Source organism: Colletotrichum aenigma (genome assembly GCF_013390185.1).
Source record: "Colletotrichum aenigma strain Cg56 chromosome Unknown KSG_Cg56_contig03, whole genome shotgun sequence".
NCBI lineage: Eukaryota > Fungi > Ascomycota > Sordariomycetes > Glomerellales > Glomerellaceae > Colletotrichum > Colletotrichum aenigma.
The window spans coordinates 3,256,233-3,275,220 of record NW_023500909.1 but is presented as its reverse complement, the minus strand read 5'-3'; the positions used below and the strand labels follow the sequence as shown (position 1 = coordinate 3,275,220).

At 54.1% G+C, this 18,988-nt stretch overlaps 9 protein-coding genes across 9 annotated transcripts; 6 read left to right on the top strand and 3 right to left on the bottom strand.

Annotated features, from left to right (window-relative positions):
• Nucleotides 1-4,221: 4,221 nt before the first annotated feature.
• On the top strand, nt 4,222-6,192 carry ADA2-1 (Adenosine deaminase 2; the record flags this gene model as incomplete). Its single annotated transcript, XM_037320091.1, has 4 exons — nt 4,222-4,414; nt 4,468-5,355; nt 5,421-5,938; nt 6,001-6,192. 4 exons carry the CDS (start codon nt 4,222-4,224, stop codon nt 6,190-6,192), a joined length of 1,791 nt encoding a protein of 596 aa, XP_037181073.1.
• A 982-nt stretch (nt 6,193-7,174) lies between these two features.
• sirJ (Dipeptidase sirJ) lies at nt 7,175-8,691 on the top strand (the record flags this gene model as incomplete). Its single annotated transcript, XM_037320090.1, has 4 exons — nt 7,175-7,403; nt 7,457-7,669; nt 7,722-8,094; nt 8,148-8,691. The coding sequence occupies 4 exons, from the start codon at nt 7,175-7,177 to the stop codon at nt 8,689-8,691; spliced, it is 1,359 nt and encodes a 452-aa protein (XP_037182228.1).
• Nucleotides 8,692-8,932: 241 nt separating this feature from the next.
• Nucleotides 8,933-9,420, bottom strand: CGCA056_v004834 (37S ribosomal protein SWS2; the record flags this gene model as incomplete). The annotated part of the gene is made up of 3 exons (XM_037320089.1): nt 8,933-9,244; nt 9,317-9,361; nt 9,418-9,420. 3 exons carry the CDS (start codon nt 9,418-9,420, stop codon nt 8,933-8,935), a joined length of 360 nt encoding a protein of 119 aa, XP_037181075.1.
• Nucleotides 9,421-9,909: 489 nt separating this feature from the next.
• On the top strand, nt 9,910-11,003 carry cpr2 (Peptidyl-prolyl cis-trans isomerase B; the record flags this gene model as incomplete). Its single annotated transcript, XM_037320088.1, has 4 exons — nt 9,910-10,234; nt 10,287-10,413; nt 10,470-10,621; nt 10,804-11,003. 4 exons carry the CDS (start codon nt 9,910-9,912, stop codon nt 11,001-11,003), a joined length of 804 nt encoding a protein of 267 aa, XP_037181077.1.
• A 308-nt stretch (nt 11,004-11,311) lies between these two features.
• rmt-1 (Multifunctional methyltransferase subunit trm112) lies at nt 11,312-11,912 on the top strand (the record flags this gene model as incomplete). Its single annotated transcript, XM_037320087.1, has 2 exons — nt 11,312-11,497; nt 11,715-11,912. The coding sequence occupies 2 exons, from the start codon at nt 11,312-11,314 to the stop codon at nt 11,910-11,912; spliced, it is 384 nt and encodes a 127-aa protein (XP_037181076.1).
• Nucleotides 11,913-12,361: 449 nt separating this feature from the next.
• On the bottom strand, nt 12,362-13,314 carry CGCA056_v004831 (uncharacterized protein; the record flags this gene model as incomplete). Its single annotated transcript, XM_037320086.1, has 3 exons — nt 12,362-12,501; nt 12,555-13,156; nt 13,220-13,314. The coding sequence occupies 3 exons, from the start codon at nt 13,312-13,314 to the stop codon at nt 12,362-12,364; spliced, it is 837 nt and encodes a 278-aa protein (XP_037181079.1).
• Nucleotides 13,315-14,352: 1,038 nt separating this feature from the next.
• On the top strand, nt 14,353-15,090 carry RRP17 (Ribosomal RNA-processing protein 17; the record flags this gene model as incomplete). The annotated part of the gene is made up of 2 exons (XM_037320085.1): nt 14,353-14,565; nt 14,632-15,090. 2 exons carry the CDS (start codon nt 14,353-14,355, stop codon nt 15,088-15,090), a joined length of 672 nt encoding a protein of 223 aa, XP_037181078.1.
• Nucleotides 15,091-15,418: 328 nt separating this feature from the next.
• On the bottom strand, nt 15,419-16,178 carry TPM2 (Tropomyosin-2; the record flags this gene model as incomplete). Its single annotated transcript, XM_037320084.1, has 3 exons — nt 15,419-15,581; nt 15,731-16,035; nt 16,161-16,178. 3 exons carry the CDS (start codon nt 16,176-16,178, stop codon nt 15,419-15,421), a joined length of 486 nt encoding a protein of 161 aa, XP_037182036.1.
• A 695-nt stretch (nt 16,179-16,873) lies between these two features.
• CGCA056_v004828 (uncharacterized protein) lies at nt 16,874-18,232 on the top strand (the record flags this gene model as incomplete). Its single annotated transcript, XM_037320083.1, has 2 exons — nt 16,874-17,111; nt 17,166-18,232. The coding sequence occupies 2 exons, from the start codon at nt 16,874-16,876 to the stop codon at nt 18,230-18,232; spliced, it is 1,305 nt and encodes a 434-aa protein (XP_037182037.1).
• Nucleotides 18,233-18,988: the final 756 nt, after the last annotated feature.

Sequence of the window (18,988 nt, the reverse complement as noted above, 5' to 3'; positions counted from 1 at the left end):
ATGGCAATGGAAACAGCTTGCTTGGATTGCTGCCAGGTTGTCAGTCAGTGAAGCTCCAAACCACCCTCAGCGACAAGAGATGGGACCAGTGACACGGCATCAAAGCCAGCAAGCACACGGCAGGGCTGGGCTGGGCTGGGCTGGCTGTCAATGCCAACCGAACCCAACAATCCGCACAGGCCATGGCCCAGGTTCGACAGGGCCAGCAGGGCAAAGCAGGGAACACGATGGGCGAACACCAACACAGAGATGAGGGGCAACGCCAATCCAATGTCTGTGGTGCGGTGCCTGCGTGGCTGCCCTGGAAGGAGAAAAAAGACAGCCGTTCCCATTACCAAGGGCCAGCAGCTGGCGGGCTGCAGACGTGGCCTTGGATTGGCTCCATCGCCAGCCCGACGAACGCTGCTGGCGACTCGGGCCATCTGAAGCCAAAAATACACAGCCATCCCACGGTGTCGGTCCGCCAGCCACTCACAGCGTTCCCCGTGTGCTCCACTCCTTCATCATCCTCACAGTGTTCCTCATCTGACTGGTAGACATCCATCCACAGGCGACCCTGGCCACCCCACGCGGTGCCTGTGAGCCTCTGAGGCGTTGCCCGTGTGCTCCACACAAAGCAAATGACCCTTAATGAGGCAGCCAAGCAAGCCGACTTGACCTGACGGCTGTCTGCCACCTCCACTGTGGCCTGTGGGAATGAGAACCCACGACCTCGATAACGGCACTAACCCGACAGCTCTGGGCTGTGTGAGCCCCTGCATTCGTCTCTGTTGCAGAATTCTGGGGCCGCTCCCAGCTGAAGAGATTCAGGCGAGGAGCCCACACTCACAGGGCAACGCACCTTGGTGGAAGCCGCAGGGCTCAACCACTTGCTGGTTTTCCCGGGAAGCTAAGGTTCAACGCTCGTGGTTCCTACAGGGCTGACCGCCATACCATCTACCGCCGCCAATTTGACGCAGTATTAAGGATCATTTTCACAAATCATGCACCCCAGGATCAGGTTTCATCCTCCCTCGCTGATCGCATCGTTTCTCGATTGAGGCAAGGCGTCCTCGTCCTTTGGTCCTCGTCCTGACTGCTTTGTCCTTTGTTCCTTTTGGTGGTGATACCTGTACGGATACCCGTACGAGCATCCCCGACCTGCTGCTGATCTGCGTTTCCTTGATCAGCGAGCGCCTTTTGTTACCCCTGAGCCTTCGTCACACCCCGATCAGTTCCCCAGACGACCAAGACCGTTATTAATAGCTATACTAACCTGGTCCGCCATGGAGAAATCAGAATTGGCTCCATCACGGTCCGTATTTCTCCCCTCTATCCACCTCGGGCTTCCATCACACGAGAACCACGTCCACAGCCCAGGTGCCGCCTGGGGTAGGTCGGGCGCAAGAGCCATCCATCATCCGAAGTCACCATGGATGTCGGAGGTGTCCCGTCGACGTGGTCCGTTCCCGAAATGCTAATTCAGCGGTCGGCACGGAGTGTCTGTCTGTCGGCCAAGCTCAGCTTTCGGATCAGGGTACGCACGCTTTATTCCCGTCCCTGTGCTCACATGGGACGTGCTGTTGCTCTGAAATGGGACGATATCCGTAATCAATGCATCGACGACATGCAGTTGATCTCAATTCCTCGTTATATCACTCTTTATGCGCCTATGCCTCCAACACGTATTTCAAAAACCAATGCTTTTCTCAAGTGAGACGCAACGTAGTCGAAGATTGGTCAAAGCTATCGGAATGCGGTATGTCCCTGTTTCATGCTAAGCTGTCGACTCTGAGGACGTTCTGAATACCTTCAACAAGGAGTAAGACAGGGTCTTTGGCATCGCACCTGTTGAATTCGAACATCCGGAGACATCTCGCCTCCCACTCACAAATAGATCCGATCATATGTCATCCACACGCTAAAAAATGTTCAATGTCACAAGAAGCCTTCGGTTGTCCATGGCTCTTCTCGTGATATCATGCCCTTTTCCTCCGATCACTGTCGTCCCATGCACATTCGATATGGGTTCCTTCAATGTTGCTATTAAAGGGTTCGGTTCCAGCTCAAAGGGGGCATCGGAACTGCATCCCAGATGTCGACGAAAACGTCCACGGATACTCCCGTGCTCGGTGTGAATTAGCACAACCTACTTCGCACAGATTTGGTCGGGATATTGCAACCTGGGCCAAAGGCCTATTGCCTAGTGGTTCGTCGCACTGACAAATACTGCAGATTCGTTGACACGCACATCACCATCCAAGATGGAGATCACACCGATACACATTAGCAAGAGTCTCGTGTCTACAGCTTGTTGTGTGACGTAAACAGAATGCGTAATGAGAGCAATTGTAACGATCCGGCTTTGGTGAAGGGAACCGGAAAGAGAGCACAACATCTTCATCTTACAATCACGGCAATAGTGTAGTACTACAGATCTATCCGTTGGTTCCTCGACAGAAGCGAATAAGAAACGAGCATACTACGCAGTACAGCAAGATCGAGCCACACATAGGTCAACTCAAAGGTCCACCTAGCGCAAGACTCGAAGCAGCTTGACGGCTGCTTTACTCTTGGTAATTCGGCGGCGGGGTTTTCCCAACACTCGGCTGCGCATGAAAGATTGGGAAGCCTCAGAGGTCAGATGTGTAGCTCTTACAGCAACTGAGCAGCTTCTCACGCTCTCATATCAAGGTGACTGCTGGTTTCCAATCCGGATCTTATGTCTTGTGCAGTTTATCACTCACCAGCCGGCCCGAATAGTCGCGATCTTACCCAGACCAGTCTTGCTCGTAAACCAATAACTTTCACGGCCAGTTGCGGCCTTGATATGGGCAAGGCAAGACATCGTCGTTAGTAGCAGGTGCACACCAGCACCTCCGTTGACCGCTACAGCCCAGATTCCCCGACGGCGGGACAAGCCGAGCGGAAGAAGCAAGACCTGTAGCTCGAGAGACACGGCTCATCTGATTTCCTGCCAGGGCCCGGCCCGAGATCGTACAGGCGCGGAACGTCAACAGCATGATGCCGAGTTACGAGATACCCGCTGTCAGAGTGCAACGTCCGCCAATCGATGCTCCTCGACTACGGTCTTGGAACCCGATAGCCGGCTTGGCCTGCTGTTAGATTACTTCCGCACCTTCTGTCTAGTCATAGATCTATTTACCAGAGGACATGGTTCGAGTTCTCGAATGGAAGATCAAAGCATGTCTTGCCTGTTACGTGCGGGGCAATATGTGCAGACCTTGCTTTCCGAGCTGGAATTTGCTCACCTCTCCTCATAAGGAAGTCGCAACTGGCAGCTGCCTCCTTCCCTCTCGACCAGTGAGCTCCGCTCCTTCCACCAGGCACCAAGGTCAGGTACTTGGGCAGCTTTCGTCTCGTGTTCTTTCAACAGTTCGACTGGGCCACTTGGTCCAGTTGGTAAAAGCAAAAGCTCAAACAAATTCTTCTCTAGAGATGCAATCTGAGTCTGAGAGGGGCGCTCGTTCGAAACACGTGAGGGCCATGAAAAGGGTGATTCCTTTTTTTTTTTTTTGGGTCTCTCTTTACTTCTATCTGTCATTCACGAACCTTCCTGTCTTTCGAAATATCTCGCAAGAAACAAGGTAGTGAGCGACAGATGGAGGAGTTCACCATAGAAACAATTAAAGCGGCTAGACCTGCATTAGACCCCGTGTCTCAATGGGCATGTCCTAGACATGGGCAGACGCCTTGTCACGCTTTTTACTCACCGCTTTAGGCCATTTTATTCCGACTTCTCAGCCCGCCACATGGAGCTCGGCGAGACTCAAACCCTAGGGAAGGCCGCATCTCAACATGCAAACGGTGCCTCAGTCTCAATGACCCGACGGAAACCACGGCTGGCGCGCTTGACTTGTACACTACCACCGATATGACAGACTGGAGACCCAGATGAACACGCGGGGTATCATGCTTGCGACTTTACGTCTGTCTCAGTTGAGACCCGCAGCCGGAGGTGGGCGATGCATCAAATTATCAGAGTACAATAGACGGGAAGAATGCGGGAAAGCGGAAACATCGGTTAATGCTGTGCTGGCTAATCTGTCAATCGGTAAGCTGTGTTCTGGTTTCACGGACGACGGTTTCTTATGAAAATTCCCGAGGACGTTTTCCCAGGCCGGAGGACTATAAGTGGAAGGGACGGCCCTGACCTCGAAATCATGACAACCTTCCCAAGTCGCCAGACTACCTTCGACTACCTCGAGCGCCGGCCGCACAATGTATTTCTCCAGTCTCCTAGCTGGTTTGGCTTTTGCCTCTCCGTCATTAGGTTATGCAATCCCTTTAGCTAAACCAGCCCTTGCCTCGCGGCAATGGGTCTATGAGATTCCGTCCAAGGACAGCATCATCATCAAGCAACACGAGGCAGCGCGTGCAGCTCTGATGCAACTGGAGGATACAGAGAGACAAGGTCATGCCCCTGGTAGAAAACTAATTCGGAGTTATCGCTGATTGGTAGTGTAGATGCTCAATTCAGGAAAAGCCTTTCTGAGGTTTGTGGGAAAGCAGACAACATCACCAGAGCCATCCGACTGAACGAAACCAACACAATCTGGCGTCAAAATGGTGGCTACGCTGGTGAAATGTTCTCCAAGGCCCGTGAGACAATCCTCCAAACGAAACTCTGGAAGATCGTCGATGGTATGCCCAAGGGCGCGTTGTTGCACGCCCACCTGACTGCCATGCTCCCTTACGATGCCTTGCTAGACGTGGTCATGGAGACAGAAAACATGGGGTTCTGGGCATCGCAAAGTCTCAACAGCCCGGAGGCTCGCAATAACTCCAAGTTTGAGTTCTCCTACCGTGGTAAGGATTTCAAGAGCGCTGCCAACCCTGCCAACGTTTACGCGGCGGAGTACCAACCTTACAACACATCCACCAACGAGAAAATCTACATGGATGTCAAGGCTGCAGCCGACCAGTACCCAGACGGTGGTTCCAAAGAATTTCGCAAGTTTGTCAAGAGCAAGATGGTGGTCCTGCCAGAGGAAGCCACGCACCACGAGCTCGGCGTCGACGACATCTGGAAGAAGTTCCAATCCGCCTTCGAACCTGCGGGTACAATGCTGACTTACGAGCCCATCGTGCGCAGGTTCTGGCAGCTTCTGTTCAACAAGCTCGCTGAGAACAGAATCAGTTGGGTTGAGATACGCGCTGGAGGTTCCCGCGGAAAGCTTGTGCCCCAGAACCAGGTGAATGCTACGAATGATCCAAGTGTGTGGTGGACGGTCATGAACGACGAGCTTCAGAATTTCACCAGCACTCGAACCGAAAACACGACGCATCCCTTCCATGGAGCCCGTGTCATCTGGTCCGACTCGCGAAGCAAGACGCAAACTAAGCTGAAAGAGAGTGAGTGAATCGTTCAACCATATTTCCAGTTGTCGAGATGTCAAAGACTGACTCCCGAGTCGCAGGCATGACCGATCTGTTTGCCATGAAAAAGGAGTTCCCTCTCTTGTTCAGCGGATACGACGTCGTTGCTCAAGAGGATCTGGGACGCACCTTGTTGGACATGGCCCCGGAGCTGCTTTGGTTTCAAGAAGAGGCCAGGAGACATGATGTCACACTGCCGTTCTTCTTCCATGCAGGCGAAACCCTCGGAGATGGAAATTCGACTGACGACAACCTATTTGATGCTCTTCTTCTGGGCACACGGAGAATCGGCCACGGTTTCTCGTTATATAAACATCCAATGCTGATTGATCAAGCCGTCAAGAAGCACGTCATGGTCGAGGTGTGCCCCATCTCGAACGAGGTCCTTCGGCTGGCGACGGATATTCTCCACCATCCTCTCCCGGCCATGATTGCGCATGGCGTCCCCACGGCCATCAGCAATGATGATCCAGCGATGCTGGGCCAAGACTCAGCCGGCCTGAGTTTTGATTTCTACCAAGTCATACAGGGTTTTGACAATGTTGGACTTGCTGGACTGGTATGAAGCTCCTCCCACCCTCTTTGTGTATGCCGACGGGCCATTCTGACACGCCATAACAGGGCGCACTGGCGCAGAACAGTCTCCGATGGTCCAACTTTGAGGACCAGAATGACAAGGACTGGGAGCTGGGTATTACACTTGGTTCCGATGCACCAAGTGTGAAGGGCGCTCGCATTCGCGAGTGGAATGCGCAGTGGAATAATTACTGCCAGCAGATCGTGGATGAGTACGGGGCGGAATGGGGCTCATGAGATGGATTGATCGCTCCGATTTTGAGTGGCCAGTACTCTACTGGGCCTTCTTTTTCTGTCTTCTTGTACAAGGGCTGCTGGTGCACCTACTGTTCCTATGATGGTCTATAATTAAAGTTATTGAGATACACAACGGCACTTGTCTGTGTGTCTGTCTACTAATTTACTGGCCTGTTGCTGTTCACCCGTTTCCTGGCTCTCTCTACTGCTGTTCTCCCTAGTCTTCCCGCGCCTATCCCGGGTGTTTATCGCTTAGGGTGTAAAGTAGAGGACAAGAAGGCTAGACAGCAGGCACATCGCGCGACAAGTAAGAGAATCATCCGAAAAAAACTAGACAGAAAGCAAGCCGGAGAGTGTGAGAGAAGGCAGCAGAGACATGCGATATTTGACTTACAGTTGTCTCAGCTGTGCCTTTGGGTTGGCTGGATACAATTCGCGCATTGTGATTGGTCACACTCCATTAGTACCACGACTTGGTCGCACAATCTGGTTGACTTCGACACTGAGTCTTGATGTCCATAATGACAATGATCGAATATCTATCATCGGAATCAAACAACTGCTGTGATAGTTCCAGGGTTCAAGTTCCAAATTTACAGGGGTGTTTCAAAGGCCGATGAACCATTGTGGCTGAGCTCGCACCTCAGATAACGCAATCGCTCTGGGAGCTAGGACCCCGGCCCAGCTCCCTCTTGCGTGATTAGGAATCATCGACCAAGCATCGACTCCAGCTGGGTCTGCGCAACAAACGCAGCATCTTGGTCTCTTCTGCGAACCTTGGCGATCCAAAGTCCCTCCTGACAGGATTGGCGGAAGAGTTGGACTTCCATATCTGACTAAGATAAAACGGCTCATTTCTTATCTATCGGGACAAAGCAAAGCAACCGCTGATTACGAACTCTCATCGAAGGCACTTCAAACCATACAATACAGCGAGATCTTGGGGCTCAACTGATCACCTTTCGCACGGTTCAATTCAATCATGGATGAAAAGCATCGTGTCTTCGATGAGGAGGCCCCCGGGCCAGCCCGCCGAGGCCCCTCCCCCGCGAAGAAGCTCGCTGTGAGCGGAGTCTTGCTGCTCCTCGTTTCTTACATGCTTCTAGGCCAAAAGATGAAGTCGTGTGGCCATCAATCTAGGAAGCCTTGGGGACCGCCTCTTACGGTTGAGGAGAGGGCTCAAAATATCCTCAACCACAACCCACTGATTGGTAAGCGGACAGGTCGTCCGGTGTCATTGAGTGCCTATTGACGTTGGACTTAGATGGACACAACGATCTTCCCATTCTTGTGCGAGCAGTGTATGGCAACCATATTTACGACAAGAATTTCACCGAGCCCTTTGAGAACGGCGGCATGGTTGCACATGTGGATCTTCCTAGACTTCGTAAGGGCCAGAACGGCGGTGCCTTCTGGAGCGTGTACACTCCCTGCCCGGCCAACGGCAGTAACTTCTCTGACGGAAATTACGCCGAGAGTAAGTCTCCCAACTGTGGTTCATTCAAGCGGTCTCTAACGCGTCATCATAGGCGTCCAATGGACTCTTGACCAAATTGACGTCATGACCCGTATCAAGGAAGCCTACCCCAAGGACTTCTCACCTAATCTTGACAGCGACGAGGCATTGGCGGCTTTCGCAAAGGGCCAGCTGATCTCTCCTCTTGGAGTTGAGGGTCTCCATCAGATTGGTAACCGCGTCACCAACCTTCGCCGATACCACGCTTTGGGCGTCCGCTACTCAACCCTCACGCACAACTGTCATAACAAATTTGCTGATGCCGCGCTCCTCGAAAGTCCCTTCCGCAAGGCAGAGCCCCTTTGGAACGGTCTGAGCCCCTTGGGTCGCCAGGTCATCCACGAGATGAACCGCATTGGTCTGCTTGTCGATCTCTCGCACACCAGGTACGTGCCTCCACATGACAAGCTGAGGTCTGACTAACCTTATCATGAACCAGCGAAGATACCCAGCGCGACGTTCTTGGTGGCAAGGGATGGGAGGGAAGCAAGGCTCCCATCATGTACTCTCACAGCTCCGCCTTCAGCGTCTGCCCTCACCCGCGCAACGTCAAGGATGACGTGCTCAAGTTGGTTAAGGAGAACAACGGAATCGTGATGGTCAACTTCGCTCCCGACTTCATCTCCTGCCTCGACACTGGGAGGGAGAACGGTGTTCCCGAGTTGTACCCTGCCAATGTGACGCTGCATCAGGTTGTGAGACATGTTCTTCACATTGGCAACCTCATCGGTTTCGACCACGTTGGATTCGGGTCTGATTTTGACGGCATTGGTTCCGTCCCCAAGGGCTTGGAGGACGTTTCCAGATATCCCGACCTTGTTGCCGCGCTCCTCCAGGAGGGGCTTAGCGACGAAGACGCGGCCAAGGTTGTCGGCGGCAACATCCTTCGCGTCTGGAAGGACGCTGAAGTTGTCGCCGCTAAGCTCCAGAAGGAGGGCGCACCCGTTCTGGAGGATGACCTGCCGAAGCTGGAGTTCGAGTAAACACCGAATCCGAGCTTGCATATGTGTATAATAGCTTTCGTCGTCTCAGACAGCATGGACGTCCCCGTGCCATACATAGTACAAGTGGTATAGTTGTTCATATTCATACAGTTCCGGGCGCGGTTGCGCTCTCGTGTCTATCTTGTACACCCGATGGTCTCATGTGTCGGCGGCCCATCTCGTAAACTCCAAACCATTTTTGCCATCAAAATCCCCGTCTCGTGCCTGCCCTCAAGGTCTCTTAAAACGATCTCTTAGCGCGGTTCAGCTTCTTCGCCGTCTCGATCTGGGTTCTTGTGCGCTGTCCTCTCGTGGGCAGACCCATAGCGTGTCGTCTTCCGCGGTAGGAACCCATGTCCTTTAGTCTTCCAATGTTTTCCCTAATAATCTTGCGCGCGTCGGTTTCTATCGTCATCGTTGACAGTTCTGCCGTAAGGGCCGTGACTGTTCTGGGGGCGAGGGAGCCGACTTTTGCGAGCGGGTGGATCGAGTACTTGGCGAGAATGCGTTCTGATGTGGTCGGTCCGAGAGCGTAGAAGGACTGAAGAGCTTTCTGTAGAGGCGAGGCGCATCAGCATTGTCGCAGCATGGGTGTGGTTTGCATCGGTCGAAGGAGAGGCCTTACCTTGACGAGCTTCTGCTCAGAAAAGTTGACACCCAGAATGAAAACCTGCAGACCAAGTTAGTGTCAAGCTAATAGAGAGCGTCAAAAAATGCAAGTCATACCATTTTGCCGGTTTGTCGCTGTGGATTTCAAGAACTGCTGCTGCACCATCAAAATTGCCTCTTTGGACTGGCGACCGAATCACGAACTTTCGAAATCATCAACGTTGCACGGAGAGTCGGCGCCGGAAAATAGTGGATCCCAAGAGCGGCGGCCTTGAGCGGGCAGTGTGGCTGCATTGACAGATCCGCCAGACCCTTGAGTTCTCAAGAGAGGCGCATCCACTTGGACGGATTGCGTCTCCCCATTGGGCAGTCTCGGCCACCAGGGTCCGAGCTCGAGTTCCTCATTCGGTGCTTCAGAGAGGGGAGTTTGAAACGTAGCTTCAAAGCCGCCCTTCCCAGTCTCCGTCTCCCGGGGTGTGCTTCTTCTTACTGACCTACTTAAACACAAACCTGTCCTCTGGTTCCCATCCCAGAAGACATCCCGCATCAACTTCCTCAACCCCAATTGATCGACCTGGTGTCCAGCTACCCCGGATCGTATCGCCCACCATGTTCAACCTTCGGAGACTCGTCTCCGCCCTCCTGCTCGCCGGCGTGGCGCTGGCTTTCTTTGCCCAGACGGCCGAGGCCGGCAAGGGCCCCAAGATCACCCACAAGGTCTACTTCGACATCACCCACGGCGATGAGCCCCTTGGCCGCGTCGTCATGGGTCTGTACGGCAAGACCGTCCCCAAGACCGCTGAGAACTTCCGCGCTCTCGCCACCGGCGAGAAGGGCTTCGGCTACGAGGGATCTACTTTCCACCGCGTTATCAAGCAGTTCATGATCCAGGGTGGTGACTTCACCAAGGGCGACGGCACCGGTGGCAAGTCCAGTGAGTAGCACCACTGGGGAATGCTCTTGGCTACCGGCTAACAACGACGCAGTCTACGGCGAGAAGTTCGCCGACGAGAACTTCAAGCTCAAGCACTCCAAGAAGGGTCTCCTGTCCATGGCCAACGCCGGCAAGGACACCAACGGCTCCCAGTTCTTCATCACCACCGTCATTACCTCGTGAGCCACCCTCCTGACCAAAATCGAGAAACCCAAGCTAACCCCGGCGTTCACAGTTGGCTCGATGGCCGCCACGTCGTCTTCGGCGAGGTCCTCGAGGGCTACGACATCGTCGAGAAGATCGAGCAGGCTGAGACCCAGCCTGGCGACCGCCCCGTCAAGACTATCAAGATTGCCAAGAGCGGAGAGCTGGAGGTTCCCCCTGAAGGTATCCACGTGGAACTCTGAGCACGTACTGTGACTCCCGTCGCCCTCACTTTCACGCATGTTACACACGAGACATGTACACACACCATCGATGTCCCCGCAGTCGTTCATTCCTCCCGACAAGAATCCAAAAACAAATCCAAGAGTGTTGATGTGCTGATGGCTACGCCCCTGGCGCTGCAGGCGAATACGGCCATAGCGAGTTTGCTTCAGGTTACTCCAACGAAGATGCCCCCTTGGAGGTCGGTTCCGGCGAGGGCTGGTCCCTCCTCCAGAAGGCTTTCTTCCTTGGCGTCGTTGTTGCTCTCATCGCTGTCTACATGAAGGTCAGCAAGAACAGAGCCGCGAAGGAGGATGTCGGCTACGAGAAGACGATGGCTTAGATGATAGTGGAGGAATACGCGGCAGTTTCCACGATAAGCAAAGAAATCAAGACCAAAACTGTCCAACAAGAAGAGCAGAACAGCCAGGCATATTTTTGTACTGAGTGCATGTGTGACGTTGAATTGTAGTTTGAGATTGGCTTTAAGTTCTCCATGAGATCAGTCCAATAGCTGGGACGCCCACATGCGAAAGTGCATCACGTGTGGGGTCGCCCAAAAATTTCCCGTGCCTAAAACTTCGACTCAGACAAGCGCAACGAGAAGCAGACAAGATTTCGCTGCAAAAGTCACTCCTGCACCCGCCCAAAATGAAGCTTCTCAGTCTCAACTTCTTGACTTGCGCGGCCAAGGCCTGCAAGGTCTCGGCGGCCTCGTTTCCCCTCCACCCCAAGGACGCAGAGCTGGTGGAAGACGACATCGAGGTCAACCCCCAGCTGCTACTCAACGTCCTGCCCCGCTTAGACTGGGCCGCGCTGCGAACGAATGCGACCGAGGTGAGTTCATATATTGTTCTTTACTCTTGTGCATTTACATCTGGGCCCCAAAGTAGACAGATTTTGTCCCGTCTGTTCTGTTTTTTTCATCTCGTCAGTCACACCATGGTACCAGGGTTGCCTGAGCACACACGCCGGCGACGACCGTTTCGGACACTGCTGAAAAAATCTCATATATGATTGAATGAATGAGCAAGGCGCTGACCACTACTCACAGCTGGGCTTCCCCGAACTTCCTGCTGAGCCCCCCTCAGCTGAGCAGCTCCAGGGCGACGAGAAGATGCTCAAGGACCTGCACCACCTGCTCATGGAGACGCAGATCATGGAGGGCAAGCTGGTCTGCGGCAACTGTGGGCACGAGTACGCCATCCGCGAAGGTATCGCCAACTTCTTGTTGCCTAGCCACCTTGTCTAAGCGTATTGCATGATGAACGGCAAGGAAGATGAGGGCGAAGGACGTTGAATGAGTCACTTTGGCTTCGCGGCATGACGGAACGGGGGAGGAACGTTTTGAAGACCCATGATTGCGGTGGCCGCGGACTAGATACGGCCAACAGGCGTTTACGGAGTTTCACATCATGAAAACTTGGGAGGCGGCTGCAGGGAGAACAAGAAAAAAGTCCATTTTATAGAATACATTCACGCCATTCGCGGAACAACGACGAGGTCACTCACTAACGAACCCCGACAGCCATTGCTCTAATCATTTCGGTTCGATCCAGCTGTGGACCTGTGACGTCCCTTCCCCTTGCTTTAAACATGCCTACCGAGTAAACTCCCATGATGTCAAAAAGAAAATACATGCCGCGATACGAGCGCCGTAAAAACGTTGGAGGTTGCCGATCGTGCGTGGGTGGTGTACATCTAGATGTTCTTCTTCTGAGCGGCGGGACCCATCTCCTTCTCGAAAGATCCGTAGGGGATGTCGAGACTGGCGAGGGCGTTGATGCCAACGCCGAGAATGGAGAAGAGGACGATGGCTGCCACCAGGGCGTGGAAGATGCCTGCATATACATTAGCATTCCTTGAGTCCACCAAATGCAACGACGAGACATACCAGGAGAGAAGAAGACGTATTTCTCAAACAGGGGCAGCTTCTCCCACTTGGTCTCGTTCTTGTCCTTGCGGACCTGCAACAGGCTGGCCTCGTGACGCTTCAGCTCGGCGTGAAGGGGCTCCTCGGGGAACTCGGCCTGGTAGGTTGGCTCAGATGGGCTGGCGAGGTAGATGACGGTGTACGAGTCGGAGGCCTCGCGCAACTTCTCGAGGCTCTGGCCGAGGACGTGGTCGTTGTCGGCGAGCGTGGAGGCTCTCTCGCTGGCGTCGCGGCCAAGGGGCGCGAGCCTCGTCTGGTCGATCTCGATCTTCTTGCTGCCACACGCCTTGTGGAGGTACTCGGCGACGCTGTCGACCTTGACCTCGCCTACGACCTCTGCGATGCTGTAAACGCCGCGGATATCCTTGGAAGAGATTGCGCGGCAGAGGTTGGGGGAGCGGCAGTCGCCGCCGTCAGGGTCGCGAATGTCAGCCGCGTTGGCGTTTGGCTGGGAGACGACGAGGTAGCGGTCGGTCGGGCAGGAGGAGAGGAGGTCCTGAACGGACTTGAGAACCTGGGACTCAGTCTGGAGCTGAGCGGCGTTGGAGGCGGACTTCGCGAAGCTGGAGAGATCGATGGGTTAGCATGATGTCGAGTCGAGGGGCGGATGTTGTTCGGGGACGTACTCTGCGGTCGAGAGCATGACGAAGGGAGAGGTGTCGGTGAAGGCTTGCGCCGTGGCGCAGAAGGCCATCAGGCCTGCTGTTCTTGAAAGACGCATGGCTGGCTGTTTGGGGGATTGCTGTTCGAAGATGAGCCTGGTCTTCGATGCGATGTCTTCGTAGTGCTGCTGGACGTACGCTGGCTGCAGGACGACGCATGGCCAAGGTACCTTACCTGAGCTTCGAACGGTTGAGCCTTACGTAACCATGATCCGCATCCATCTGATAGATGCATATCTGGTTATACTATGATACATCTGTAGAGTCGGCTACATGCATCTATCATTGTGTCTTTGTTTCGTTCTTTCTTTGTCTCGATAAATATGTTGTTTTGTTCTCGAAGCGGTTTGTTTACTTCTCTGTACTTCTAGATATGGCCTCGTCAGGGGCAAATTCCCTTTCAACATAGAGATGTAGCCTAGATAGATATCTGAGCTTCCTGGTTGTTGTGAGGGTGGTCGCAAGACATGAGTGGGTGCAGCAGGTGATTGCATAAACAGAAGACCAAGGTAGAGCTCAATAGCATTCCTTCACGATCAAATTGTATGACACCGTCTTGGTGAGTTGAGCTGTACAAAAATGAAGTACGAAGGATACTTCAAATCTGATCGAAGTTCCTTAACGAAAGGCTCAATACATTCAGGAATAAAGTACAACTGTCCGTCTTGCTATTAGTTCTTTGGTCTGGACACGGAATGATACGGTATGAATTGAAACAATAAGATTGCCATTGATAGCTTGATCCGTTTCCCAGCTTGTACAGGCAAACGGTTGCCTTACATCGGCCAACGCTGAAAGACTTCCGACAGGGGCAGAATCCAGTAAACCAATGCCGATGTCACCTGGTCTCACTGACAGATGCAGGTCGAGCGAGGTCCCTCCAGCGCATTTAGCTCCTCGGCTTGGCCCGCATCAGTGGACCCTACAGAGGCCGCAGCGGCAGGGTCCCTCCCCCAGCCCCCAGCCCGGGCACCTGCAAGGCTGCAAGTTCGCCGCTCTAAAAATTTCAGTCCAAGGTCCAAGACCACCACCACGAACGAATCCGCGACTGCAAACCCCGATTTCAGAAACAGCAACACCACCACCACAAACCAACCATGTTCGCCAGACCCCGACCGAAAAAGTCCGCGCTGCCGCCGCCGCCCAAGAAGCGCAAGGCCGAGTCCGCGGTCGAGGAGGTCAACTTCGATTTCGATGCGCGGCAGGATTACTTGACCGGTTTTCACAAGCGCAAGCTGCAGCGCGTAAAGTTTGCGCAGGAGCAGGCGGCCAAGAAAGCGAGGGAGGAGAAGATCGAGATGAGAAAACAGGTAAGGATCTGTCTTGGTCATGGTTGCCTCGTTTCAGGGAATGTCGCTAATACGAGGCAATCACAGGTAAAGCAAGAACGGCAAAAGGAAGTCGAGGAGCATGTCAAGGCCGTCAACGCACTGCTCCAAGAGGCGCAGGCCGCGGACTCAGACAACGACCAGGAAATTTCAGACTTTGAAGAGTGGGACGGCATTGAAGACCAGGGCAAGGAGCAAGCGGCGCAGACAGACATCGTGGACTACGAAGACGAGTACATAGACGAAGATCGGTATACCACGGTCAAGGTTGAGGCCATCGCCGTCACACGAGACGGTCTCGAGAAGCTCAACCAAGACAGCGACGAGGAAGCGAATGACGAAAACAAGGACAAGACAGAAAATCCTGCAGCGGACAAGCCGGCGGCGAAGAAGAAGACGTTTAAGGACAGGCCAAAGAAGCCCAAGTTCCGCTACGAGTCAAAGCTGGAGAGACAAGTTGGCGACAGGAAGCTGAAGGCCAAGAAGAAGGCCAAGTTCAAGAAATAAGGAGGGTATAAACTCGGATTTGTGGTTCAGAAGCTGCCAATAAGATACCTCACACGCCCAGCGTGGTTCGACGAGATGCTTGTGTTTTCTCCTCGAGAATTTCATAGACCGAGGCATTTCAGGCAGAACAGGACTCTTGTTGACGGGGGTTACAAAAAAAGGAGTAAAAACAAGGCTGCTATAACTTGGTCGCAAAACGTCCCGTCACTTGCAATCCACCGCTATCGGGATCGCTTGCTCAGGTCCCCCAAGCGAGGTGTTCCAGGCCAGAAATCTATCACAACGAAAAAGCCTTGCACGAATTGACTCCCCCGTGAGAGACACAGGCTTAGATGTTGCCAATCTCGTTCTGGAAGTCCTCGAGCTCCTTCTGGACTTGGGTGTACTTCTTGGACATCTCCTCGTACTTGGACTCCCACTGGTCGCGCTCCGACTCGAGAGCCTGGACCTTGCGCTCGAAGTGGCCGGCCTTGACGTCGGTTTGTCGGAGCCTGTGGAAAAAGACGGTGTAAGTAACGAGATTCATCGGTGGGGCGGGTTTTAATGAACACGAAAGGGGGGTCGGTCGGGGGGTGGTTGAAGACTAGGGAAAAGGGGGGGGAAATATTTGGACGGTTCGATGACAGGGTCCAGAACGTACTTCTCGTTGGCTTCGCGAAGGGTCTTGTCCGCCTCCTCGGCCTCCTCCTCGAGGAGCTGGAGTCTTCGCTGAAGAGTCTCGTTTTGTGTGCCAGTACCAGCGCTCTCGTCGGCAGCCTTCTTGAAGTCCTTAACTGCAGTCTCAAGCTTCTCGACCTCGCCCTCAAGCAGGCCGTTCTTGTGCTGAAGGGAGGTGATCTCCTGTTCCTTGGCCAGGTTCTCCTGCTCGAGCGTCTTGACTCTGGCCTGGAGCTCCTCAACCTTGGCGGCAGACTCGTCGGCCTCCAGACGGAGGGAGTTCATCTTCTGTTGAGAGGCAAAGAGAGACGTCGTCAGCAATGATCTCACGACAGTTTTCGGGAGGCGACATCTTACCCCTCCAGACCGCCGGTGGCAGCATGGTGGGGCTCGGACGTGAGGGGAAGACTTACCTCCTTGATGCGATCCATGGTGATGGTGTTGAGCTGCGAAAGACTTTGTGGTGTTTGAGGGAGGTTGAGTTCGGTGCAAGAAGAATGCGATAAGCAGTTTGTTGTAGTTGGGAATGAGACGTGATCGGGGAACGTTGAATCGCAACTGTCGGGGGATGGAAGCGGGAGGAAAGGGTGTGAGGTGTTGAAATAACTGCCCCTCTACATGCAAGTTCGCTCCAGCTGCGACCCGTGGCGGACCACCCTCAGCGTGCCAGCAGCCCCAGCCAGCGCCGGTGCCAGGGGCAAGCAATTCCTGCTGAGTGGACAGCCAGGCCTGATCTTCACACGCTCAAAGGCAGCTGCAATTGGATTAGCTCTGGCACGGGCGGTGGGGTCGGGTCAGGTGGAGTGGGGTTCTGTGGCACGGTGCAGGTCGCGGTGCGGCGGTGGCATTCATTCCATTGTGAGAGCCGAGAGCACTGGACACTCTCATTCATGGCGTGGACGCTAGGTCTGAGCTTCTGCGCTTCGTTTCCCGGTCAACGCCACCAAGCAGACAAATCCGTTTAGCCCCCCCATTCGCCTCTTGACGACGCAATAGTCTCGAACGAACGACAAGACAGGTGATGACAATACCGCGATACACGGCGCACGACGACAACACTCACCACCGCAGCGAAACCACGAACACATCCAACTATCGACAACTCCGCCATCTGGCTCTAGGGACAATGTTGTCGATCCGAGACGAGAACGCCGTCAACGCGGCCCAGGCTGCTCGACTTGCCCCCGGAAAGAGCCAAATGGCTCCTAAGACCCCTGGAGCCCGATACCCGAAGACGCCTTTGAAGATTCCCCTCAATGATGAGAATGCCGTGAACGCCGGCAAGTCGGTGCTTGCACCCAGGTCCAATGCGAACGGAGCTATTCAGGGCACCGCCAAGAAGCAGAACCTCGTCACTCCCTCCGGTATGCCTCTGAGATGACTGTCTTAGGAAAAGAAAGAGACTGATTTTTTGGCAGAGACACGTGCTCGGGCGCCACTTGGAAACAAAACCACCAACGCAAAGGCAAAGAGCACCCAGAACACCGGAGTGAAGGACATTGTCAAGGACTTTGAGAAGACCCAGACGAAGCCCACGACCACCAAGAAGCTGAAGCAGCGGTCTCCCGGCGCTGCTCCCCTCAAGCTCGAGGTGCGAAACGACCAAGCTGGCCCTGCGGATGAGCCTGACGTGGAATATGCGCCGCCCCCGGCCAAAGACTTGCCCTACCAGTCTGACATTATTGAGGGAGACTTGACTTTCGAGGGGCTGAAGCCAGAGAACTTGCTCAAGGGCTACTACAACCACTTCTACAACCCCATGGGCGAGGACGGTGTCAGACTTCAGGACAGACAGCAGCAACAGAAGCTCAAGAAGGCCCTGAAGGAGACCGACGACCGTATTCTCCGGGACATCCAAGAGATGGACTGGTCCGTTGCTGACGTCCCTGAGACGGTAGCTTTTGGCCGGAGGAAGGCTCCCGCCCCTGCCCCCAATGCAGCCGTTGCAAAGAAGACTGTGGGAGGCAAGTACCCTCCTACCATCGCCTCTCGAAGGGCTGCATCCGCTTTGTCGATGGCCACCGGCTCTACCATCAAGCAGAGGAAGCCCGTTGAGCCCACCGCCACGGCCAGAAGACCCCTCTCGTCTATTCTTCCCCGCACTAGGCCTGCCAGAGCAGCTCTGGCCTCCAAGTCCTCCAACGCAGAGAGTGCTGTTGGCGAAGCGGCCTCCAGAAGCACCATTGGCTACAACAAGGGTCGTTCGGCCTCGTCCTTCGTCAGTGGACGAGCCAGGCCTGCCGCAGGAGCGCGACCTGCGTCAATGGATGTCTCCACAGTTGTTCCCCGGAAGACTGTCGTCCGACGTGAGGCATCCCCAAGGAAGCCGGACGGACACGCCGAGGACGCTGAGGAACTTGGCCGCCTCCAGTTCCTCTCCATCTTTGATCCGGCCGGAGACGACGAGAACGATGTCCTCGGAAATGCTGGTCCCAAGAACGAGGACTTTGAAGATGATGAGTTCGAGATGAACTTGAACTTGTAGACACTGGTCTATTGGTTGGCGTTTGGACAGGATTACCCTCACTTGTAAAACTTTATGGAATGGTTACGGACTAGAAGGCGTTTGGATGGCATCGTGAGCCTACAATATCACGACTACAGGAAAGACTGAAGAGGCCGAATGGCAGGCAGCCAAGGCTTGTATGAATGTATTTACTTTGTCAAACCCATGAATGGCTTTGCTGCAGGGAGGTGGCAGACGAAAGAGGGCCCATGTCCTTTGGACGCGAAGTCTTAGCTGCTTCTATTTTAGTTGCTGGCCAGTTTGGCTCTACCTTACCGGAATGTATTGGTTGATTCCAGTTAGCTACTTGGGGGCTCACACGAATTGGTAGACTGTTGAGCAGTAAACAATGATAGTCTTGGGAATTATCTTGAACAATTAAGCCGAATTCTCTCATTGGCTCATGACGCCAAAGTGACGGGGTAGCTTCTTTGACACCCCTGTATTTTTGGTGAGAAACGCGCAAAAGGTTCTACGCGTCGGGACCCGAATTTTGTCACGTGCCAGCTGCCAACCAGTGTCCACCAGTCCACTTGGAGGTATTCGAGTGTACCTGGCAACAGGAATGCGGTGAGCAGTACCTTGACTCTACCACCCGCCAGAGGTGCCTGAACCAAAGCAATTTACGGATACCCATGCTGCAACGGTGCTCTCCCTCGCCTTGTTCCGTGCTGGTCTCCGCTAAATCGCATCCCTGAAAGAGTTTGGACACTCTTCAACCTCCAACTTCTGACC